Consider the following 20,690-nt stretch of genomic DNA (forward strand, 5'->3'; position numbering starts at 1 on the left):
CTGTGTGTGAAAAGATGTTTCATTCTGAATAGCATTCAAATAAGGGACATTTTACTCCATCACCAAATACAGGATTATTTCAACCGGTGTTTTTTATACCCTTTAATGCAGGAGAGAAGGAGCCAAATATGGCCTTGGTAATGTTTATGCAGCTGTTATGTTTTCCAGAACATGATTTGCCCATTTGATTTTCTGTTACCTCTTTTTTTTTTTTTTTTTTTTTTTTTTTTCCAAATAAAAACAGAATTAATTTATTCAAGACTGGGAAAGTTTAGTTCGGAAATGCGTTTGACCATGTGAAGAAAGTTTACTTCGAGAACATACAGTAGAGACATAATCATAGGTATGGCTATATGGCTATCAAAGCTGTAGTTTTCAGTGTGTTGTTCCATGAGTTTAAAACTGTTAATATGCATTTCAGTCTTCCAAACACAAAGAACATTTTAAAAGAAAAATTATTCAAACTATTTATTTCAGGTTTAATGTGCACTCATTTAGTGGTCTTTGGGCATAGAAGATTTTGATTATTTTCATCACAGATTTTATCAAATCCAAAGGACAGTGCATTAATAATTCAGTAACTTATACAGAGAGGTGAAAGAATATAATACGGTGCACTAAAATGATAAGGCATATTTTCCATGACATTACTATTGCACTTTCATTGATTAGTGAAAGGGCTGAACAGCCTGACTAGGCTGTGAGACTGCTGAAGTTAAACAACAATTATTGTACAATTGGGTAAACCAGAAACAGATATTGTGATGCTGTGGGGAAAATTAAACATCAAAAGCTAATAAGAAGCCATTTTATATCATGAAAGCATACAAATAGCTCCATCAAGCTTTAATCACATTGTTATATTATAGATTTATTTAAAAATTATGTTTGCTCATTAACAGTGTTTATAACATAGACTGTTATAATTATAGTGGCATTAGCAAATACTAAGTTTTGCTTCTATTTCGGTGCACTGAATGCACAAGCTGCACTGTGTGACTCATAGGAAAATCTATCTAAAAAAGCAGCACTTCTGTATTTCAAGGGGTTTGTTGTTACATTGGTATCGTGGTCCTGGTCAAAAATGCTGACACCTACTTTGCAGGGACTGATAGTTTAATGCCAGCTGGGGTGAGTGGAACTGTGGGCACCTTGTCCGTAAGTCCTCTCCTAGCCGTGGGGTAGAGAGTATCTGCATCCCTCTGGGAGCTGCAGATGGGGAATGACTGCCAGTGAATAACAGCCCTGCTGCAGCATGTCCTGCCAGCAAGGAGCATGCACTGGAGCTCCTTTCAAAGTAAGCAGTGCAAATGAAGCACTTTAACCTTGTATCTCTGCATTGGACCTTTTCCAGCATAACATAGCTCAGCTTGTTTTGCTCCTGTACTTCAGAAGTAGATTAGGCTGGAAATTTTGAAGTGACTTAGACTTGCAAACCCATCATTGACAAGTTTTTTTTTTAAGCTCTTCTTTAAGAAGAGTTTCTCAGGGCTAGGTTGTGATTCCTGTTCAAAACTAGAAAGACCAATATCAGAAGATAATGTCCTCAGAGAGAGGGCACTCAGATAGATGCGTGAGTGCCAAATTCATGTCTACATCATCAAGTATTTTTAGGAAGATAACAGCCACAAGAAGTGATATGAGAAGACTGTCCCCCAGTCTGTGGCTGTGGTACACATTTGGTGTATGATGGAATAGCAGAGTAGAACTGAACAAGGGTTTCCCACAGTGTTGCTGTGTGCTTGAATTGCCACGTTCTTCTGGCAAAAGAATATTTTTCATTTTTCATATGAAAATATTTATGTCAGTTTCACCATAAGATCCATCTTGGAAATGCTTTAGTTGAAAATAATATACAGCTCTGACTTGGCCCAAAATCCATGGATTTTAGATAGTCACCATTTGTCATAGATCATGTTAACTGCCCTAATTGTCTGGCAACTTTCCATGCTACTACATAGGTCAGGGAAAGCTTATGGAGGTTTCATTTATTAAGGGCTGGGAAAAAAATGAAGCATTTTCTGAATAATGTGTGTAGGTAGGAAGAGGTTGATGCTTTCCTGCAGTCTGGATGAACCCTGGGAACAGAGAACCTGCTCAGATTTGTTCACAACTAGCTAGAGCACTACATTCGTTCTGGACAGCACATGAAATGGTGAAAAGAACATCAGTAAAGGGAAGCACTCGAGTGGTTACAAATGAGGAAATGTTTGGAACAAAGTATGTTGTCTGAGAAGATTAAAGGAATTTGAAATAGGCTTTCTGAAGAAGACAGAATATCTCTCTTTAAGTGTGTTCATAAGTGTTGTTATAAGGTAGGAGTCATTAGTCTCGTCAGACTGGAAGATGGAAAAAGGTCTTAAGATAAAACAGTAAAATTTCTGAGGAGTTTGAACCAAAAGGGGAAAATGCATGGAAACGCCATTGCTGGAGTTGTGTCCAAGGACTTGACTATAAGCTTTTGCAGATGCTGTGTGAAAACTGTTCTATTATTATTCAGGGGATAGATTTGCATGCCCAGGGATTTCCCTCCCAGCACTAACGTGACTGTCTTATGATGATATGCATGGCCTCTTGGAAGGACAACAGCCATAATGCTGATAATGCCAGGTTTGAGTAACTTTTGCTATCTGATTTGCTGTGGGGAATGTACAACAGTAATAGATCCAGAGCTTATTGATGGGAAAAGCAGCAGTCAGCACTGAAGGTAGCGCTCTTTTTTCAAGTGGGAGGGAGGAGGAGGTAGAACGTTTTTCATTTTTAAAGGGTTTTGCTAAGTGGCAGGTGAAACTGTAACTATATTTTAGCTCTTCATCTTCAAAACTAAGAAAAAAATGGAATACATTTGTGTAGAGTTGTCTTTTTTTGTTAGAAGAACATATATCAAATGTATAAAGGAAAAACGGTTGCAGACCTTTTAACAAAAAAAAGCCGTTATGAGTGTTACTTGACAAAATAGAAACAAAAGATGAAAACAATTATGGAATAATTCAGTCATAAAATGAACTGTAATTTTGAAGGTCAAATTTTATCTTAAAAAATGTAGAGAATACACTTAGAATTTTTGAGAACTGATAAGTTATTTCATTACATCAAGGACACATCTTCACTGAAGTCAATAAAAAAATGTAAAATGACTTTTCCTCTTCTGCTTTTCAGTAATATTTTGAACATTTCTAACTGCATCTACTCTTGAATGACCTATTTTGGAATAGAATAGTGCAAACTACACTGATCTGTCAGTGTATCTCAGTTTGATCTGTAGACTATCCTAGCAGAGGAATAAGTCAGGCTACAAGCCTTCTAAGGATTTTGACCCTTTGTTGCAACTGAAAATGTAAAATCTCATCTTGCTTCAAATTCCTCTTTTGAACATGCATGGGGCTACAGCTTCTTGTTTAATGCATGCAGGGAAATAGACGTGTGACATTCTTCATTAAAAGAATCCTGTTGAAATTAATGGAGCTCCTCGTATACCAGAGTAACTGTGGATGAAAGTAGGATTGTCCACATGGTTGCCACGGAAGCTTTTTTGGTAAACTGTGATTCTGTGTCAGCCCAACAACACTTGTCGTTTAACAGCTGTTTGTGTTTTGCTAAATCCTTGCAACTGGTCATTTTTTTATCACCATCATCAGTTCTGAATTGGTTATACCTAATAGTGACCCCTTCAGACTGTGCTGAATAATTTGGTTTACCAAAAATTTAAGCTGATTCTTGCCATTTGAGTTTGGCACATACTGCAATATTTTATGGCTGTTCCTGTCTTGGGTACTACCTCATCACATATTTGAATGGAGCTTGGTTTTAAATACTTTCATACTCTCATCCCCTTCAACTGGGTAATTTTAATACATGTTACACATATGCTCAAATGACCTGATGCATTGGTCTAGAGTGCTTAAGTTCTTAGATGATCAAGCCTTTCAATAACTTTTTAAAATTAGTTTTCTGAGTATGCCATGGATTTGTAAGTATGCCATGGGGGTTATGTTCCTTGCACTTTTATAGGCATAGCAGTATGCAGGCAAGATTTTCTACTTACCTGGCAATTGCTACTTTTTCTTTACTTCTCAGGAGTCTGTCATAGAATTTTCATAACAGTGGTGGAATTTTGCATGTGCTTTTGTTGTTAATGTTGTTCTGCTCTATTTTATTTCTAAGATTCTGCTGTGTATACAGATGTGCTTTCCCACAGGAACAATATATACTCCATTCACTCTATAAATAACATAGTGGGTCAAATTCTGTCCATGGGTCCCTGCACACAGCTCCCACTGTAGACATGCAAGGTTTTGTCCTAGTTGTGCAAAACTCATTAACTAGGGTGTATAGAGCCTCTCTTCTGCTTTACTTCAACACAGGAGGCTCTGTGCATGGATATTAAAAAAACAAATATATATATTTATCTACTCTCTGTAGATCCTTTTTATTAAGCTTTCCTGTGTTTTAATACATAATCTACCATTTGAAGTGATGAGGCAGAGATGAATATTGACAAAAATTACTCTGAAAGGCCCTGTTACCTTACCGTTCTACCTAATTCAGTTCCTGCCCGAATGGCCATGGCACAATTCCTTTCACCCTCCATGATGAAGGCTCAGACCTTGTCACGAAACTGTCCTGGTGTGTTTGGGTTGGAAAATATTACAAGCCTATAGGTTAAACAAATTTCCTCAGCTGCTGTAGGCAGAAAAAGGAAGGTCTAATCTTAGTTGTTCAAACCTTTCCACCTTATCACCCAATTTTCCCAGTGGGTGGCTACATCTATAATTTAGTATGGATTGAGTAAAATAAAAACAAAAGCACTTGGCACTTTGATCTTTATATGTTTATTTAATGAGCGTTCAATATGCAAGAGACAGTTTAGCATAAGAGTACAGACTATAGTGCATCAGTTTGGGGTTTTTTATTATTTTATTTTATTTAACACCCAAGGTTAAAAGGAGCAGAAGCCCAACTGAGTGAGTTCAGGGTTCATCTCTGCATGCTCACTGTCTTCCATTTAAATGTACACAAAGGACTAATACAGTACCCGCTCTCCCCTGGGCTGTCTTTGATACACTCTGCTGTGCCTGGACTCTGCCACTCCTTCTATCAGTCTGATCCTACTTCTATTAGCCCGCTGTGCTCGGCACTGTAACCTCATTCAGCTTGCACTCTGCATGCGGGCTAACAACTTCAAGGCTCTGTCAGGCATTGACACATGCAGGCTCCAAGCAGGGAGCTAAACACCCCCCTTCACCTCCTCTCTGGTTCCACATTAACCTCTATTAAGTGCAGGAAAAACACAAATGCTGTAGTGCCATCATTCAGATTTTAACTACTAGTGTATATTTAGATAATCACAGCCAGCTTGCCACCTTTGAGAACATACTCAGCAAACCCTCTGGTTCTTCCCTTTTCTCACGATGAGAGCGGTAAATAGTGAGTTGGCTTGGGGAATGTAATGGTAGAGGGTCTGGGTTGGATATTTATGGCACTGGCATAAAATCTAAGAGAAAGCTTCTCACAGTAGAGCCTATACTTTTTGAGGCAAAAATATAATATAAATGGAAAGTGATACAAAACTTATTTCATTCTAGGAGAATGAAGTAGTGTGTTTTCAAAACACATCCTCTTTGAAACCTAAGCTATAGAAAAGACATAGTGCAGTGCTGATCTTATCACTCTTTGATCCAAGCTCTGAATGTATGAAAATTGGTTGGATGCTATGGGAAGAGAGAGTTTCATCACTGTTTCTGGCTCTTTCTAACTATAGGAAATGTCTGACAGCATTTCCTTGTGAAGCTGCACCCTCGCTTCCCACTCTGGGGCTTGCTGCCAGTGCCCACCCACCTCGTGGCTTGCTCCCACCCTCCAGGGAGCTGTCGAGACTGGGGCAGATTCCTTCCCAACTCCAATATGCCTAGCCTACACATCACTATGCTTGGATTAATTAAATGCATCGTACCCCATATTCTTGGTTGAAACTTTTTTGACAACATGTAAGAAAATGAAAGCACAGGAAAAGGATATTCCTAATACTTTACTTCTGAAAATGGGTTACAGAATTAAAATTAACAACAATAATTATCTTGAGACATGCCGTATCCTCTCTCATGCTTGGCACATCAAATTTTCTGTTACCTAGAGCGTTCTTAGTGTTCCAGGTGAGACAAGACTTCTCCATGTTCTGCCAGTGTGCATTAATCACCTTGCTTGGCCCTACAGGGACATCCAGCTCTGCAAAGAAATTTGACTACTTTCTGCCGTAGTTCTCCATTCAGGCATTTTATCCAATCTCATCGTCTTCATGTACTCTCCTCTTTTGAAAAACAATCCCAGAAGGAGGGAGGAAAGGCAGTAGAACAGAGGCAATCAAAGTCAATGGTAATAGACTGGGTTTTGACAATTTTCCTGTGATAGTCCTTTAGCAAGGTGTCAAGCCCCTTTCCCGGGAGGGATGCATGTCTGGAATGCATTACTGTAACCTCTCTTAGGCAAATTTAAACCTGTTCAATACAGCATACAAAATGGAGTTCAGGAAACAAAATGGAGTTTCAGTTTAATACAGACCAAAACTGTGGTCCACCAAACTGTGTCAAGAAACGGATTTTCCATCGTGTAATAATGTTTACAGAGCATCTCTGGTTTTATCTTTAATGGTTGCTGTAACAAGATCAACTGTTTCTTTAGTATATCCATTTGATGATTTATGTTGTATCACATCATTATTTTAGTTTCATTTCAACAGCTCTGACTGAAATAAAATATCGCTGTTTGTCGTCAAGCAATGAGACCATGTCCACTCTTGGCATTTGGTTTAAAATAAACAAAATTACCTAGTTTTAAAGCTTTTTCAGGATTAGTGGCTTTTAGATAATGTGAGTTACAAATGATATCTATAAGCTGTAAGCACTAAAATCACTAAATCACTAGAAATAAATAATCTTTTTACACAATGTTATTGCAGCATTTTCTTAAAATGAAACACAACAAACTGTGTTGGGGCACCACCAGAGCAAGGTAAATGATGGTTAAAAGGTAGAGCTACAGTTTAAATTTAAATGTAGCTTCCAGTTTCAATCCAAGATAGGAGAAATTTGTATTTAGATTAAATGATTAATAAAACAGGCTTTGAAGATAGGGAATGTTCTTTGAAGAAATATGGGTATGAGTCCAAGTGGCTTTATGCAGAAGCTGAATCTACATACAGAAACTTTCACCTATTTAATCATATCTCCCTTTACTTTTTCTCTTTTAATCTCTACGTTTCAGAATATTGCTGTTGAGCCCAAAGTTGCTCTCCCTTCACACTCCAGCCCCAAACTTGTTTTGGCATTAAAAACCTCATGGGCTAGATTTTAATCATGCTTTCCTGCCTGTGGTGCAATTGGACAAGATGTAGCACTATCATACTGTGCCGCACTTCAGTATGAGCTAGAAGAAGCTCACAGATCTGTGTGCTTGTTGTGTTTTTTTTCTTTTAGTTAATATAACAAAGCCTGCAGAACTTAGGACACATGCATATATACATATATGCACACAAGGAGAAAACAAATATGCAGTTCCCTCAGAAGCTGAAAAGTGTGGATGAAAAAGGAGGAAAGTAAGCACTTCTCTCAATAGCACAGAAGCGTGAGGTAGCAAGGAGGCAGAAAGGGAGGGATGAAAATGTGTTCTTCCTGTAATCCAGATAGCACAGGTGACCCTGGCAATGAAGACAGAGTGATTTAATGTAGAAGAAGGTAGCTGGTGGGGAGGGGAGCCCAGGGAGGTGGTCGAGTCGCCTTCCCTGGAGGTGTTTAAGGAACGGGTGGATGAAGTGCTTAGGGACATGGTTTAGGGAGTGTTAGGAATGGTTGGACTCGATGATCCAATGGGTCCTTTCCAACCTTGTGATTCTGTTGGAGGAGACGTAGTTAGGCTGAAAGCCTGTATTGAACTTGTGCATCTCTGTGGCAGTTGTCATCTGAACTAGCTATGTGAAGCTAACGCAGGTATGTCACTGCATTTATAATCACTGTATATGTACATACAGTTAGCAGTATATAAATACATTTTTTTTCCCGGTTATTGTCTTTGGTTTTCAACACCTCCTAGGGTTTTTTCCGTGCTATTGAACCTTCCCTTTTGTCTTCCAAGTTCTTCTCTGCACGTATGCTATAATAAAGACACTTCAAGTAGGTGTCACCATAAAAAATTTCGTTCTCTACTTTTTTTTTTTTTTTTTGTGCAACCTGATTATAATGTCTTTGTGACATTGTCCACATAGGGTGCTTTTCATTTAAAGAGTGAATAAAAATATAACCATTCTTGCAAGCTTCGCTACTTTGTAATCATTATTAAAAATGCTGACAGAGTTGGCTACAACCTAAGGGGGAGGATGAAAACAGGCTTCCTGGTCCTGACTACATCGTATGACTCTGATGTGATGCCGTGCTAATAGGAGACAAAAGCCAGCTTTAGATCTCTTGGTATATTCATGCCTGATAAAACAGACTTACCACTCTGGACATTTTCAGTGCTCTGTCATAGTAACAGTCAGCCAGTGTTTATATAATTATGTTCCTAACTTACATGAATAAATTGCACTTAATAACAGCACTTGGATATTTTGTGCATGCTGGGTGCTGAACATTATAACTTGTCTTAAAAAGGGATTTTCTAAGGATGATTCTAACTGGTCATGCCATAGTGTTCCCTGTATATTTTATTTATAATAATAATTTAAATAAACAGTATGATGCAATTCTGAATATATATTAAAAATACCTCCCAGATATACATATTTTCATATGAAAATGCAGTCATATTCTTAGTTTGCTCTCACCCAAACTTCTCCTGCAGTTACACTTTAATATGAAAAGAAATGTTGTCAAGAGTAGTTATTATCACACATCAAAATATTGTATTAGCATTCACTTTTAATAGATTTACTAGATTAAAACGAAAGATTTTGAAATCTGCCCTTAATGACACTGAAAGATCTTGGAGACACATTGGGAGAGCTTTAGATGAAATGTCATATGATATATATACATCATACATAGGTTCATAAAAGACAGATAATTTAACTGCTTGTCTTTGTATTTCATCTGTTCTGTTTGGATGAATCATCCACAGGTTAAGCGGTGCTTCTGCAGTTTCTTTGCTTGAAACCAAGCACAGTGGGTGGCAGGGAAGTTTAGGAAATACAGGGTTCTTGCAGACCTGGGCTGATGAGTAAAATTTTGTAGGCATGGAGTATAACCCGGAAAAAAAATCTGGTGGTCGAAGGCATCTTTGGGTCATATCTGCTGATCTTTTGGCTCACTGTCTGAGCTGGAGTTTCCTCAAACTACTGTTGCATACATCAGCTCAATTGTAAAGCTGAATTTAATGTGGACATAGTACGAGTTAAGCTGTCATGTTACAGCCTGCATGTTACAGGGCAGTGTATAAGAAGGTGAAATGATTCAATGTTCATTTGCATGGTTTAGTCACTTGTTTTGGAAGCTTCTGATATACATGGGAAACAAACAGTAGGAGGATCTTCCAAATGATCAAATTATTGGCCTTTCCTTCCCAGTTTATTGTTTTGTTGTGGGATAGTCATGTTAGTGCAGTGTGGGCACGGATACAATGTGCTGTATCTGTCTCTGAACTTCTTGTCATTGAAGGCTTGTGTAGCTTCTTTTTGGCTGGAGTGGGATGTATATAGGTAATCTGTATTCCACACTTCCTTGGTAGCTGGGAAAGATGATGAATAAACAACTCAGCATTAAAGTAAATGTTTTGTTTTATTTTAGTCTGCAAAAATCATAATTTCACTCTTATAAACATTTTAGTAAATACTGAAAACTTAAGTGTTTCCTGACAATATCTGCTGTAGTATGTGCATGTATATATGTTTCATCATTCAAGTTTATGGGAGTTTTTCAGGCTCACACCTGATGTCCTAGGAACCACCAAGGAGCTGTGCATCACACTGCACAAGACTGAGGGCAGATAATAATTTAGATAGCTGTAAATGTAGTACTAATACTAACATGGTAACAGTGTCAACTAGTATGTTGCAGCCCATGTCCTGCAAATATAAACCCTAAAAAACCCCGCATTGCATCAAATCTTATTGAACTATACAGCTTATTACACAACATCTTATGCTAAATATTGCCATGACCAAACCTTATGTTTGAATTTTGAAGAAATTATGTAATAAATTGAACAGCTACTGAGTATTTTTAGATGTTAACAGGTCACTCAGATTTTACAGACATTATACATCAATATATTTTTCTGAGAACTTACTGTAAGAAATTCATCCAAAATAGTGCAGAAGGAAATTTCATCTTGAAGATCAAGCCAAAACTCCAAGAAGTTTTAACTTTATGTATACTTTATTTTTGTTGGTTTCATTGTTACATGCTCACATTAAGCCCCCAGACAGTAGAGCAAAAGCATTCCAGAGCTAGAGGGCCATGAGCAATGAACAGGAAAGACTGAGATCCAGTCAGTAATGGAGGCACCACTAGTAGCAAGGTACCAGTCAAGTAGGCAGATGATCCAAGAACAACACACAGGATTTCAAATATTCATGGAAAAATGACCTTAAGGATTTTTTTTCTGTGAATGCAGACTTGGTGATTGCAAGCTTGTGAGCAAGGACAGATGACCAAATATCTAAAAGAGGGAATTATCTGGAAGATTAGTATACTTCATAAAGGTTCTTAAATCTCAGGCTCAGGAATTACAGAAGGCAAAATAAATTGAAATAACCCTGTACTGTATCTACAAAGTATGCAGAAAATGAAAGAAATGTCTTCATATTCTTTGCAAATAAACATATGCAACATAATATTTGAATTATAGCAATGTTTGCAAGGTAGTGGAGCAAATATATGAGGATAATGAGGGAACATAAAAATAGGAGACTCAAGAAATCACAGTTTCCAAGGCAGATAGGGCTACCATAACCAGCCAGCACAACTATCCTGTCCACAGAATTTCTCATAAATATGATATGGAATGCATCTTTTCTGAAAAAAAAAAAAAAGATATGTAGCTTCATTTTAAAATGTCTGACAAATGATGAGTTTGCTGTTGACATAATGCTTAATTATCTTCTAAAGTAAGAACTTGTGTCTTATTTCAGAACTGAATTTCTATAACTCGCATTTCTCAGCACTAGATCTCATTATATCACTGTCAGGAAGGCTGACATCTAGCTATCAGACATCTTTCCAGGGTGTAAGTACCAATCGCAGTGATCAAGGCACCTTTCAGCCTTTCGTCTGACAAGCGGAATAAGTTGAGCTCCTGCAGGCCTTGCACAGGAGAGCTTGGTTTCCAACTGCAGGCTGTGAAATCTCCCTTCAGAAATTCACCTGCCTATCTGAGTAGAAGAAACAATGCGTTGTCCTTTTTTTTTCTTTTGCGGTGTACAGACAATCAAGACACTAAAGGATTTTCTCCAAAACTCTACTTTGAATCCTAATAAATAAGAAAGTTCTCAAATGAGAAAGATTAAATAAATGGCAAGTGTTAACAAAAAACGATAACAAAACAAGCATCAATCGCTGGTTTTAAAATCTAATTAAACTATCATTATTACGTCAAACTTTGGAAATACTTTCTTCCCTCTGGCAGATCTGTGCCTGTGACATAAACCTTTCCCACCCATGAAACTTGGACTTCTGACAGATAGGCTGTGACTATCTATTAAATAGCTCTGGCCAAGAAGGGCAGACCATCAGCTGCTGTGCCAGGAGCTGGCGCTTTGCATTTCTATTGCTGCTGTTACAAGCCTCATAGCCTCTGGCAAAGAAAGAATATGAACAGCTGGAAGTCGAAACCTTTTCAGCTGCCTCAGCAGAAATTGGTAGAGCTATCTGCCAAAGCCACAGTTTGACTTTGCCACCTTGGTCTACTTGAATATACTGTATCTTACAGGTAGAATATCCCAAGAAGCTCAGCACCGATTGAGAAACCTCCATGGCTTATTTCACTGCCACCTTCTGCAGAAGCAGAGCAAACTCAGTGGCGGGGACTTTTTAAAAATGCCAACGCATCCTCAAAATTAATGGCTTGTTTCCAAAATATGTCACTCTTAAGCATGCACAGAAGTGGTCAGGTGAAAGTTATTTCAAACAGACCTTGTAACAGCTGGAAATTTGTGGTTGATGAGTGGGGATGGGGATTCCTGCTGTTGTTCATTTCTACTTGAAAGGTTTGAAAAGATTTTCCCTATCTCCTGGGTGGACACTGGGACTATAGTTGCCCTGTTGGCACTGCCACTTGAGCAGGTGTGACAAGAGTTCTGTGGGGACATTTTCCGCATTAAGTAAGAAATCAGTCTTTTATACTTCTTTCTGTTGGTACAGGATGAAGCTTCAGTTCTGACAGTTTTTCTTCATCTAGACCTTCAGGTTTTAATCAACTACTTTCTATCAGATTTCTGTTTCTTGTTAACTGTGGCTGAGGGGAGAAAAAGAACAACAGAAATAGAGCTTTGTATACATTTCCAGAAATGGTACTTATCATTCACAGAAGGGTATTGTTGCAATTCTGATTGTGAATGTTTACTTTATTCACACATTGCGCAAGCTATCCTCTTACACCATACCATCAGGAGTTATACTGTTTCATACATTTAGATGTCTGAAAGCTGTCTGGAAATGTATTTCCTACTTTGTGATACAGGAACATTTCAATAGTAGGGGGCTTAATTTGTTTTGAAATTTCAACTTTTGTTCAGCTCAGAAGCTAAAGTCGGAATCCATTAAGATGCATTTTAGTGCAGTTTCTATTCTCATCTTCCTTTTCTCAGTAACTGTGCAATTCACTTAGTACTTCATTACAACCAACAGCAATATGTATACATAGTGCACAAAATGAGCCATTTTGTTTTAAAACAGATTGCAGATGAAAGGAAACCATTCATTTCTTGCTTGCTAGCTGTAATTACTAGAGTGCTAATTACTCCAAATCACTGACATCCAGGGTCAATAAGGATGACAAGAGGAACATCAAAGGCAAGATGTACACACGCAGTTAAAAGTCTCTAAAACCAGGCTGTAATATTATTTTATGGCTAATGTGTTTTTTTTTAGCCAATGCTGAAAAATATTCAAGTTTGCTGAATGTTTACTATTATTTCCTTTGCAGTTTGACGGTGAGAACATGTATATGAGTATGACAGAGCCGAGCCAAGACTATGTGCCAGCCAGCCAGGTGGGTTAATTAATCTTCTCTGCCTTGTTTCAAATTGTAATTAAACAAATTCAAAGAGTTGCATTGCAAATGAGTGGCACTATCAGTAACTGCTGCAATCAGGAATAATCATAATTTATAAACAAAGCATTTAAGCCTTGTTTCCAGTTAATGAGATAGAGCTGATAAAACATCAGAGTTGGCGTTTGTTGAAAGATACTACCTTGTTTCCTCTCCAGAATGTAAGCAGCTGTTTTGCCAGCATGATCTTTCCCAAACAGTTGTTTTACCTTCAGGAAATAAAGTCTTTACAGGTGCAGGTTATTTGTTTATCTGACTGCCGACAAGTTAATCATTATAAGCTACACATGTCACAAATAGCTTTAATTATCACTCATAGGCCAGTTATTTTAGGAGAATTGCTTTTTTTAACACTGTTCTACGGCTAAGGAATGTGAGATTAAGGCAGTGATCTGGTCTTCTGTAGCTTTCAGGCCAACAGATTTAATGGGATGGGGATTCTTTACAGGTATTTTTGAGTCCTTTCCCTTTGGGAGAATTCTATGCACTAAGTTCTGATATTAGGTGTATACTTAAATATCTTTTACTTTTCCACTAACCCTAAGACACTATAGATTTCTAGAAATGAAAGATTTTTAATTATTTCTTAAAAAGCAAGAATAGTTTAGACATTTTTACTTTGTCTACCTGTACCTATATCTACAGATAGGGGAGAAATTTTCAGTTATGTCACATGTTTTGGTTAGTTTAATTCCATATGAGTAAGTGATGGCGATAGTGGTACAGGTTAGTTATGTTTTGTCAGAAATGGCCCAGAATAATCAAACCTGTGGACTAGGTCACACACTGTGTTAGGCCCACAAGTGGCTAGTCTGATATACCACTTTCTGACACGGCCAGTAGGATTTATACGAAGAGCTCTCATTAGGTGAGAAATAAGTTTGCATGCATAGTAAATGTCTGTACATGTCATTTAGGAATCGGCAGCTTTGGGAAGTGACAGTACATTCAAAGCTAATATGTTCTCATGAAATAGGGCTCTTCAGATAGCCATGTTGGGGTAACTAATCATGATTGGTACACAGGTTCATCTGAGGGCCAGGACGCAGGAGGCTGTGTGAGATGTTCTGCATTGTTCAGTCCAAAAAGTCTGTCTTTAAAATGTTCTACCATGTTGCTTCCCAGCCTTCTATTGAAGTTATTCTGAAATACCTTTAGAGACCAACTGTACTTTGCGTTTAGGATTTGTGTGTAATTGAACTTATTCAGCTAAGAACCTTCCAAGATCCTGAGGTAGTTTAGAATAGAACTGTTTGATTAAAAAATGAAAAATTATATTATTAATTTTTCTCTAACCATTAATCCAAAAACTGTACTGACAAGTTTTAGTATTACTATTAGATTAAAGCAGCCTAGTATCATCTCATTTATGCCTTAAGGGTTTTGAAGTGCAAGGCCTAATTGAATTTGTTTGAAACAGTAGAAATACAAACTCTGTGAATGATTGCTGTTATAAGGCAGCTGCTACCTTTCAAAGAATCATTATGTCCCTCCTAAATAGTTTTGAATAAAGAATTGCAAATCCACATTATGCATCAGAATTATTTTTCTTCTGTTGATATTTTTGTACTGTGTATGCATGTAATTTAAATAATTTAAATGGCATATTGAAAAATTAAGAGTATAAGTTTTAATCTTTTATGCAGTTTCTACATGCGCTAACAAGGCCCAGATCCTCAGAGATAATCATGCATCTAATACTCACTGTTTTCAGTGGAAGTAAGGTTGTTAAAGTCCTGTTAAAGGACCCAGGCCTGGATATTTTAAGTGCAAACGATTTTGTCTTCAAGGAAAGAAATCTATCAAATATGACATTTAGCAACCTTCTAGTACCGGAAGGGGGCCTGAAGGAAAGCAGGAGAGGGACTATTCAAAAAGGCTTGTGGTGATAGGACGAGGGGGAACGGGTATAAACTGGAGAGGGGCAGATTTAGACTGGACATTAGGAAGAATTTCTTCATTATCAGAGTGGTGAGACACTGGCACAGGTTGCCCAGGGAAGTTGTGGCTGCCCCATCCCTGGAGGTGTTCAAGGCCAGGTTGGATGGGGCCTTGGACAGCCTGATCTGGTGGGATGTCCCCCATTGCAGGGGGAGTGGAATTAGGTGATCTTTAAGGTCCCTTTCAACCCTAACTATTCTATAATTTCCAAATTCAAAGATGACATAAATCCCTGGATGTTTACTGAGGGGTAGGACCAAGAACGGGCTTACAGACTTAAAATCTTACTGTTGGAAAGCCGAGCTTTTGGTGTTCTGGCCCCCAAGTGGAGTTGAAAGCCCAGAGACATATGTTGAAACCGTCCTTTGCTGGTGAATCTGTGTGGCAAGAGAGAGCTCAACTTCCAGGCATGTTATTTTAAGTTCTTAACAAATGCAGTCTGGCCAAACAGCCTCTCATGTCTAAGAGAAGCTGTCAGCCTTGGGCTGTTGCACGCTCCTTTCCCTTACTGTGGTTCTCTCCTGGTGCTTGCAACGTTGCAGCATTTTTTAAGTGAATATATTAAAGCCTGTAATAATAGCAGTATTTATAAAAGGAGCAAGAAACACACTAGGAGCAGAAAGCTAGGGGTTATTGGAAATCCTGCCTCTCTGTTGTTTAGTTAAGAACTAGGACTGTGAGAGAAGCCTTTCTGAACCCGTTTCTGATGTAGATAGCTGCTAGTCATTCCTCAAAGGAGATAAGCAGCCTGCATTGACTATATTCGTGAGGTCTTCACTAACTGTAATGAGGCAGTGTTCCTATTTCAGGTGTAAACATTTGGTGGTCACCCAAAATTAGTGAACCAACTACCATTTCAACAGTCAACCTCCTTGTTAAAACTGGAAAGAATAAGGTATTCACTGAAAACAAAGCATGACAGATGCAAAACAAACCACAGATGATGTGGTTTATTGGTGAGAAGGAGGAAGAGGAAAGGATGCGACTCTGTTTTCTGGTCCCTGTTTTGAGGAGTGTTTGTTCATTTTCCAGTCATTGTTATTGTATATAAAACAAATAAGCACAGATGAGAAAATATTATCTGCCAGGTGAAAGCCTAGTCACTTCATCCTTAGAGTTTTCTGTGTCTGTTTTGCATCTGTCCTCATGAGCTTTGAAGTCACACGACTTCGGCAAGAGGAATGCAGGCTCGCTCCCATTCCCAGTAACTTGGCTTTTTCTTTGCAGTATCAGAGACGAGTCTTTGAATCTTGTCAGAGTGAGGAGTGAATTAATTTCTCCACTTTCCTTGATGGATGCACATCTGTTAACTAAAATATGAATCCCACATGTTAGGAGGTGCATGGTGCTATCAGCAACCTTTATTTGTCTCTGATCATGCTAACTGAATCAAACATGAGCATAATTTTCTAATTTCAGAGGCTGACACAGCTTGTTTGGGAGGTAGGTTGGCAGACTGAGTCATAGTATACAACACCAAAGACAGAGGGGTTTCCACTAGGCTGTCTTCTGGATTATGTGACGATAGAAGCAGGATTTTTGGGGTCCTGATGCATGCTGACATGCTCATGTCCATGCTTTGAATATAACCCTGAGAAGCTGGATTTTGCTTGTTTTGCCTTTTCCCTTATTTTCCTAGAATCTAGCATTTCAAGAAATTTAGAGGCTGTAAAATAAACTGTGTTACCAAAGAAAATAAAATTTTGGCATCAGAAATGTTTCGATTGCCCTGAAAAAAGTTGCACTTTGCACTTCACTTCTTTCTGTTTACTGTGAAGTGCTCATATCCAAAAAAACGCCACCTTGTATTACTTTAAGGGGTTTAATCAATTTATCCCCTTTAGGCTAACATAAATAAAAGCTCAGGCATTGGACAGGAAAAAGATAGTTTTGTTCTTTTGCTACATAACATCAAACATCTGCATAGCTTGGTAATCCAAGACAAGTTGCCTCACAGCATCCCTCAACAATTATCATTTCTGTTCCATTTTCAAATCAGTACATGCTTTGGGACTTATAGACTAAGTTGCTAAGTAGCAACATATGGCTTACTACTGTTCCTGTGATGTTGCTGCAAGCAAATAGCATAATTCTATACTTGAAATGACTTTTACAGAAAGCCAGTGCTGGAACTGAGCCAGAAGTGTAAGTATACAGTAAAAATTAATGATATTCTTTTAGTCTGTCCCAAAAGGCTGTTTGGCAATGTTGTCTCTGTGTACATTTTATATGTATGTGTAAGTACTGTATTCTTGGTTGTGATACATGTAGTACAGGAGTCTGCACGGCAGGCATCTCCTAAATGAGTTATGCCAGCCGTATTAACACACATACATAGTAAAACTACATGACATTTTCACTACTAATTGCACTTCAATCTGAAAATATTTATCATTTTAAAATAAAGCTATACCAACTGCTCTGCATTTCAAATTCTCATAAATATATTGTTTTCTTCCCACACCTATAATTGGAATCTTGGAGATGAATTGTTCTTCAAGTAATTCTTTCTCCTGTAATTTGTGGGCCACAGACACCACAGCATAAAATTATATTGTTTATTTTACTTTTCTTCCTGGACACAAAACAGAATATAATTCAGGACTGTGCTGCACAGAGTATTGCACACTTTTGTAGTCTTCCCGAAGCCTGATAAATGTTTAGGGTAATGGATCCAGTTGCCAAATGTCCTGCATGATCCAAAGGGAAGGGAGGAGAACTGTCCTGGAGCTGAGGGTTTGTGGCAGTAGCCCCATTGTGCCATTGGGAATAAGAGATATCCGAGGCAGAGGAAGGAATACTGCTTGCATAGAAATGGTATTTTGTTCCCTCCCAGAGCTACGCCAGGGGGATCCATATAAGATATGTGTGTTTACTCTTTGATATAGTGGGCGCCATGGGTGTCAGAACTGTTTTGTCCTGTACAGCTCCAGGGTAAAATGGGGTAGAATGACATCCAACAGCAAGATCTTTCATGTTTATAGGAAAGCAAAGGGTTCCTCTGCCTCTAGTTGCCTTATGCACATGGTCGTAGATACACCCCTAACTTCTTATTTCACGTTTATACCCTAATATCTTAGAGAATTAATGAGATAGCTATTCATCATGTGAAGTGGGGATGGATAAGTGCTGAATAATAGCTGCCTTCTCTTGCTCTGTGTTGGTCCTTCCCTGTAGATAGACTAGAATTTCAGGGTCCTGTATTCCATTCCTGACAGAAAATACAGCTCTTCTCTCTTACCACTGTTGAGAGCCAGAGTCAGCAGAACAAGGTATGTGTTGGCTGCCTTGGAGGGGATTCAGGAAAAGCAGCATTCTTAAATGGAGAATGACGAAGTGGTCCATTGTGATCCTATAGGTACATACTACCCCAAAGTTCAAGGCAATCCTGCCCAAAAGCTGGAAAATCTTTGCTGATTAGTTGAGAGGCTGCTCCACAGTGGCAATACAACTTGGTCATTCTACTGGCTGGATACACTTCAGGGCTGTTTCATACCATATTCCATCTCCCTCTTCCTGGTCCACTATTATTTAATTTCAAAATCAGAATTTTAACAGAAAGATATCCACCTTTCTCTCCTCCATTTCTCTGGAATAGGCTATAGAGGCCACTTCTGAAAAAAACCTAAAAATTGGTGTGTAGGTTTAAATGGCCTTAGGGAAAGAAGAACACCAGGCAGGTCTTTCAAATCGTGACTGGGTGGTTAAAGATAGAGGTAATGTTACCGTACCTTTCCCTTTTGCATAGAACATAAACTTTTAATATGTCTTGTGATCAGACACAGGATCTGGATAAAAATAGATCAATAGTCACATTAAGAAGGCTGTGGTTATGTACATAGATATATACGTATTGAATCTTAGGATGGTTTGGATTGGAAAGCACCTTTGAAGATTATCTAGTCCATGCCCTCCACCATTGACAGGGACGTCTTTCACTAGACCAGGTTCCTCAAAGCCCTATCCAGCCTGACCTTGATCGCTATTACAGATGAGGCCTTCTCTTCTCCAGGCTGAACAACCCCAGCTCTGTTAGCCTTTCCTCACAGGAGAGGGATTCCATCCCCCGCAATAACTTTTGTGGCCCTGCTCTGGACCCACTCTAACAGGTCCCTCTCTTTACTGCACTGAGGGCTCCAGAGTTGGGTGCAGTACTCCAGGTAGGGTCTCACCAGAGCAGGAGGGCAGAATCACCTCCCTCAAACTGCTGGCCACGCTTCTTTTTGATGCAGCTCAGGATATGGTTAGCTTTCTGGGCTGCAAGAACACATTGCTGACTCATGTCCAATCTGTTATCCAGCAGTATCCCTAAGTCCTACTCTACAGGGATATGTTATATATATGTATGGATTGATGTCTTTAGCTTTAATGCAAAATGTATATGTGTGCACAGTTATGTATTCAAGAATATTTTTATTTTTTTCTGTAATCAAATGCCTCTACTTTCCACTCCTTTACTCAAATTTATTTTACTCATGTTCAGTATTGAACCTGTACTCCCACCCTAAGAATAAATATATATTACCTATTTATCTCTGAAATATCAGTTACTTAAACATGCCTTTACTTAATGCGTCTTTCATTTAATGCCTATTCCATAGCACATGGTGTAAAACCGCTAAAGAGGGCAAAATCTTTTTCCCTAATGATCCTAAGCAAACATACTCATAATTACAGTTTTATAAACAAAGGTGTCCCTCTCCAGCCTTCAAAAATCATTAACATGGATCTGTAAACTTGAATCATATCAGAAGCCTCTGCAAGTATAACAATTTTTTCATCCTTCTATTTGCCTTCAGGCTGCAGAAACCTTGCACTTATATTTTCTTTACAACCATGAGGGCTAAAAACTTTGTAATGAAAGCAGGTTTGGAGGGTAATTGCCTTGCTTCAGAAGTTTGGGCATTAGAAGTAAATGTCAGATACTGCTAGAGTAATGCTAAAACTGTGAACTTGGCCTTGTTGTATACAGAGTGATCCTGTGCATCAATTAAAAGTATTTTTCTTAAGACTGGCCAGTGGGAGGGAAGTAATGTAAACATTGCTTCTTGTCTTAGCTGTGCCATCAAGATGATAGCAACTTCAGTGATAGGCCTGCTATAAATCGATAAGGTAAAAATAACAAAAGCTATTATTTTACCATGAAAAAGGTAAGCAGAAAATCAATCGTGAAATGATGAATTCTCTCTCCAAAAAGCCAGAGGTATTTTTTTTCCCATATCACAAGAGAAAATGCACTGCATTTTACTGTGCATGACATGAGAGAACTTTCTGTTTAATGAGCAACCGGTGTAAAATATCCTTCAAAATGTTTCCCTCTGCTCCTTTATGTACAACTTTTTTAGCATGTGAAAACAGATTATAGACATCATATATTTTTGTTATGTAGTTTCCTTTCCAGGAAACTCTACAGATCAGCAGTGTGGATGAATTATGGGACGTAACCATGGGAAATGTAAAAGGCAGTATTTTTCAACTGAGCTTCACATAAA

The 20,690-nt window shown here is 38.3% G+C and overlaps 1 protein-coding gene across 4 annotated transcripts in view; it reads left to right on the forward strand.

Annotated features, from left to right (window-relative positions):
• TOX (thymocyte selection associated high mobility group box) overlaps positions 1-20,690 on the forward strand; it is a 228,668-nt gene that overhangs the window by 102,920 nt on the left and 105,058 nt on the right. For 3 of the 4 annotated variants that reach the window (XM_009563281.2, XM_054060531.1, XM_054060532.1), the window contains exon 2: positions 13,132-13,197. In XM_009563281.2, the coding sequence (XP_009561576.1) occupies positions 13,132-13,197 (66 nt within the window). Of the gene's footprint in view, positions 1-6,258; positions 6,373-7,472; positions 7,592-13,131; positions 13,198-20,690 lie in introns of those variants that run through there. The other variant, XM_054060533.1, reaches the window with a different exon arrangement.

Source organism: Cuculus canorus, chromosome 2 (assembly GCF_017976375.1).
Source record: "Cuculus canorus isolate bCucCan1 chromosome 2, bCucCan1.pri, whole genome shotgun sequence".
NCBI lineage: Eukaryota > Metazoa > Chordata > Aves > Cuculiformes > Cuculidae > Cuculus > Cuculus canorus.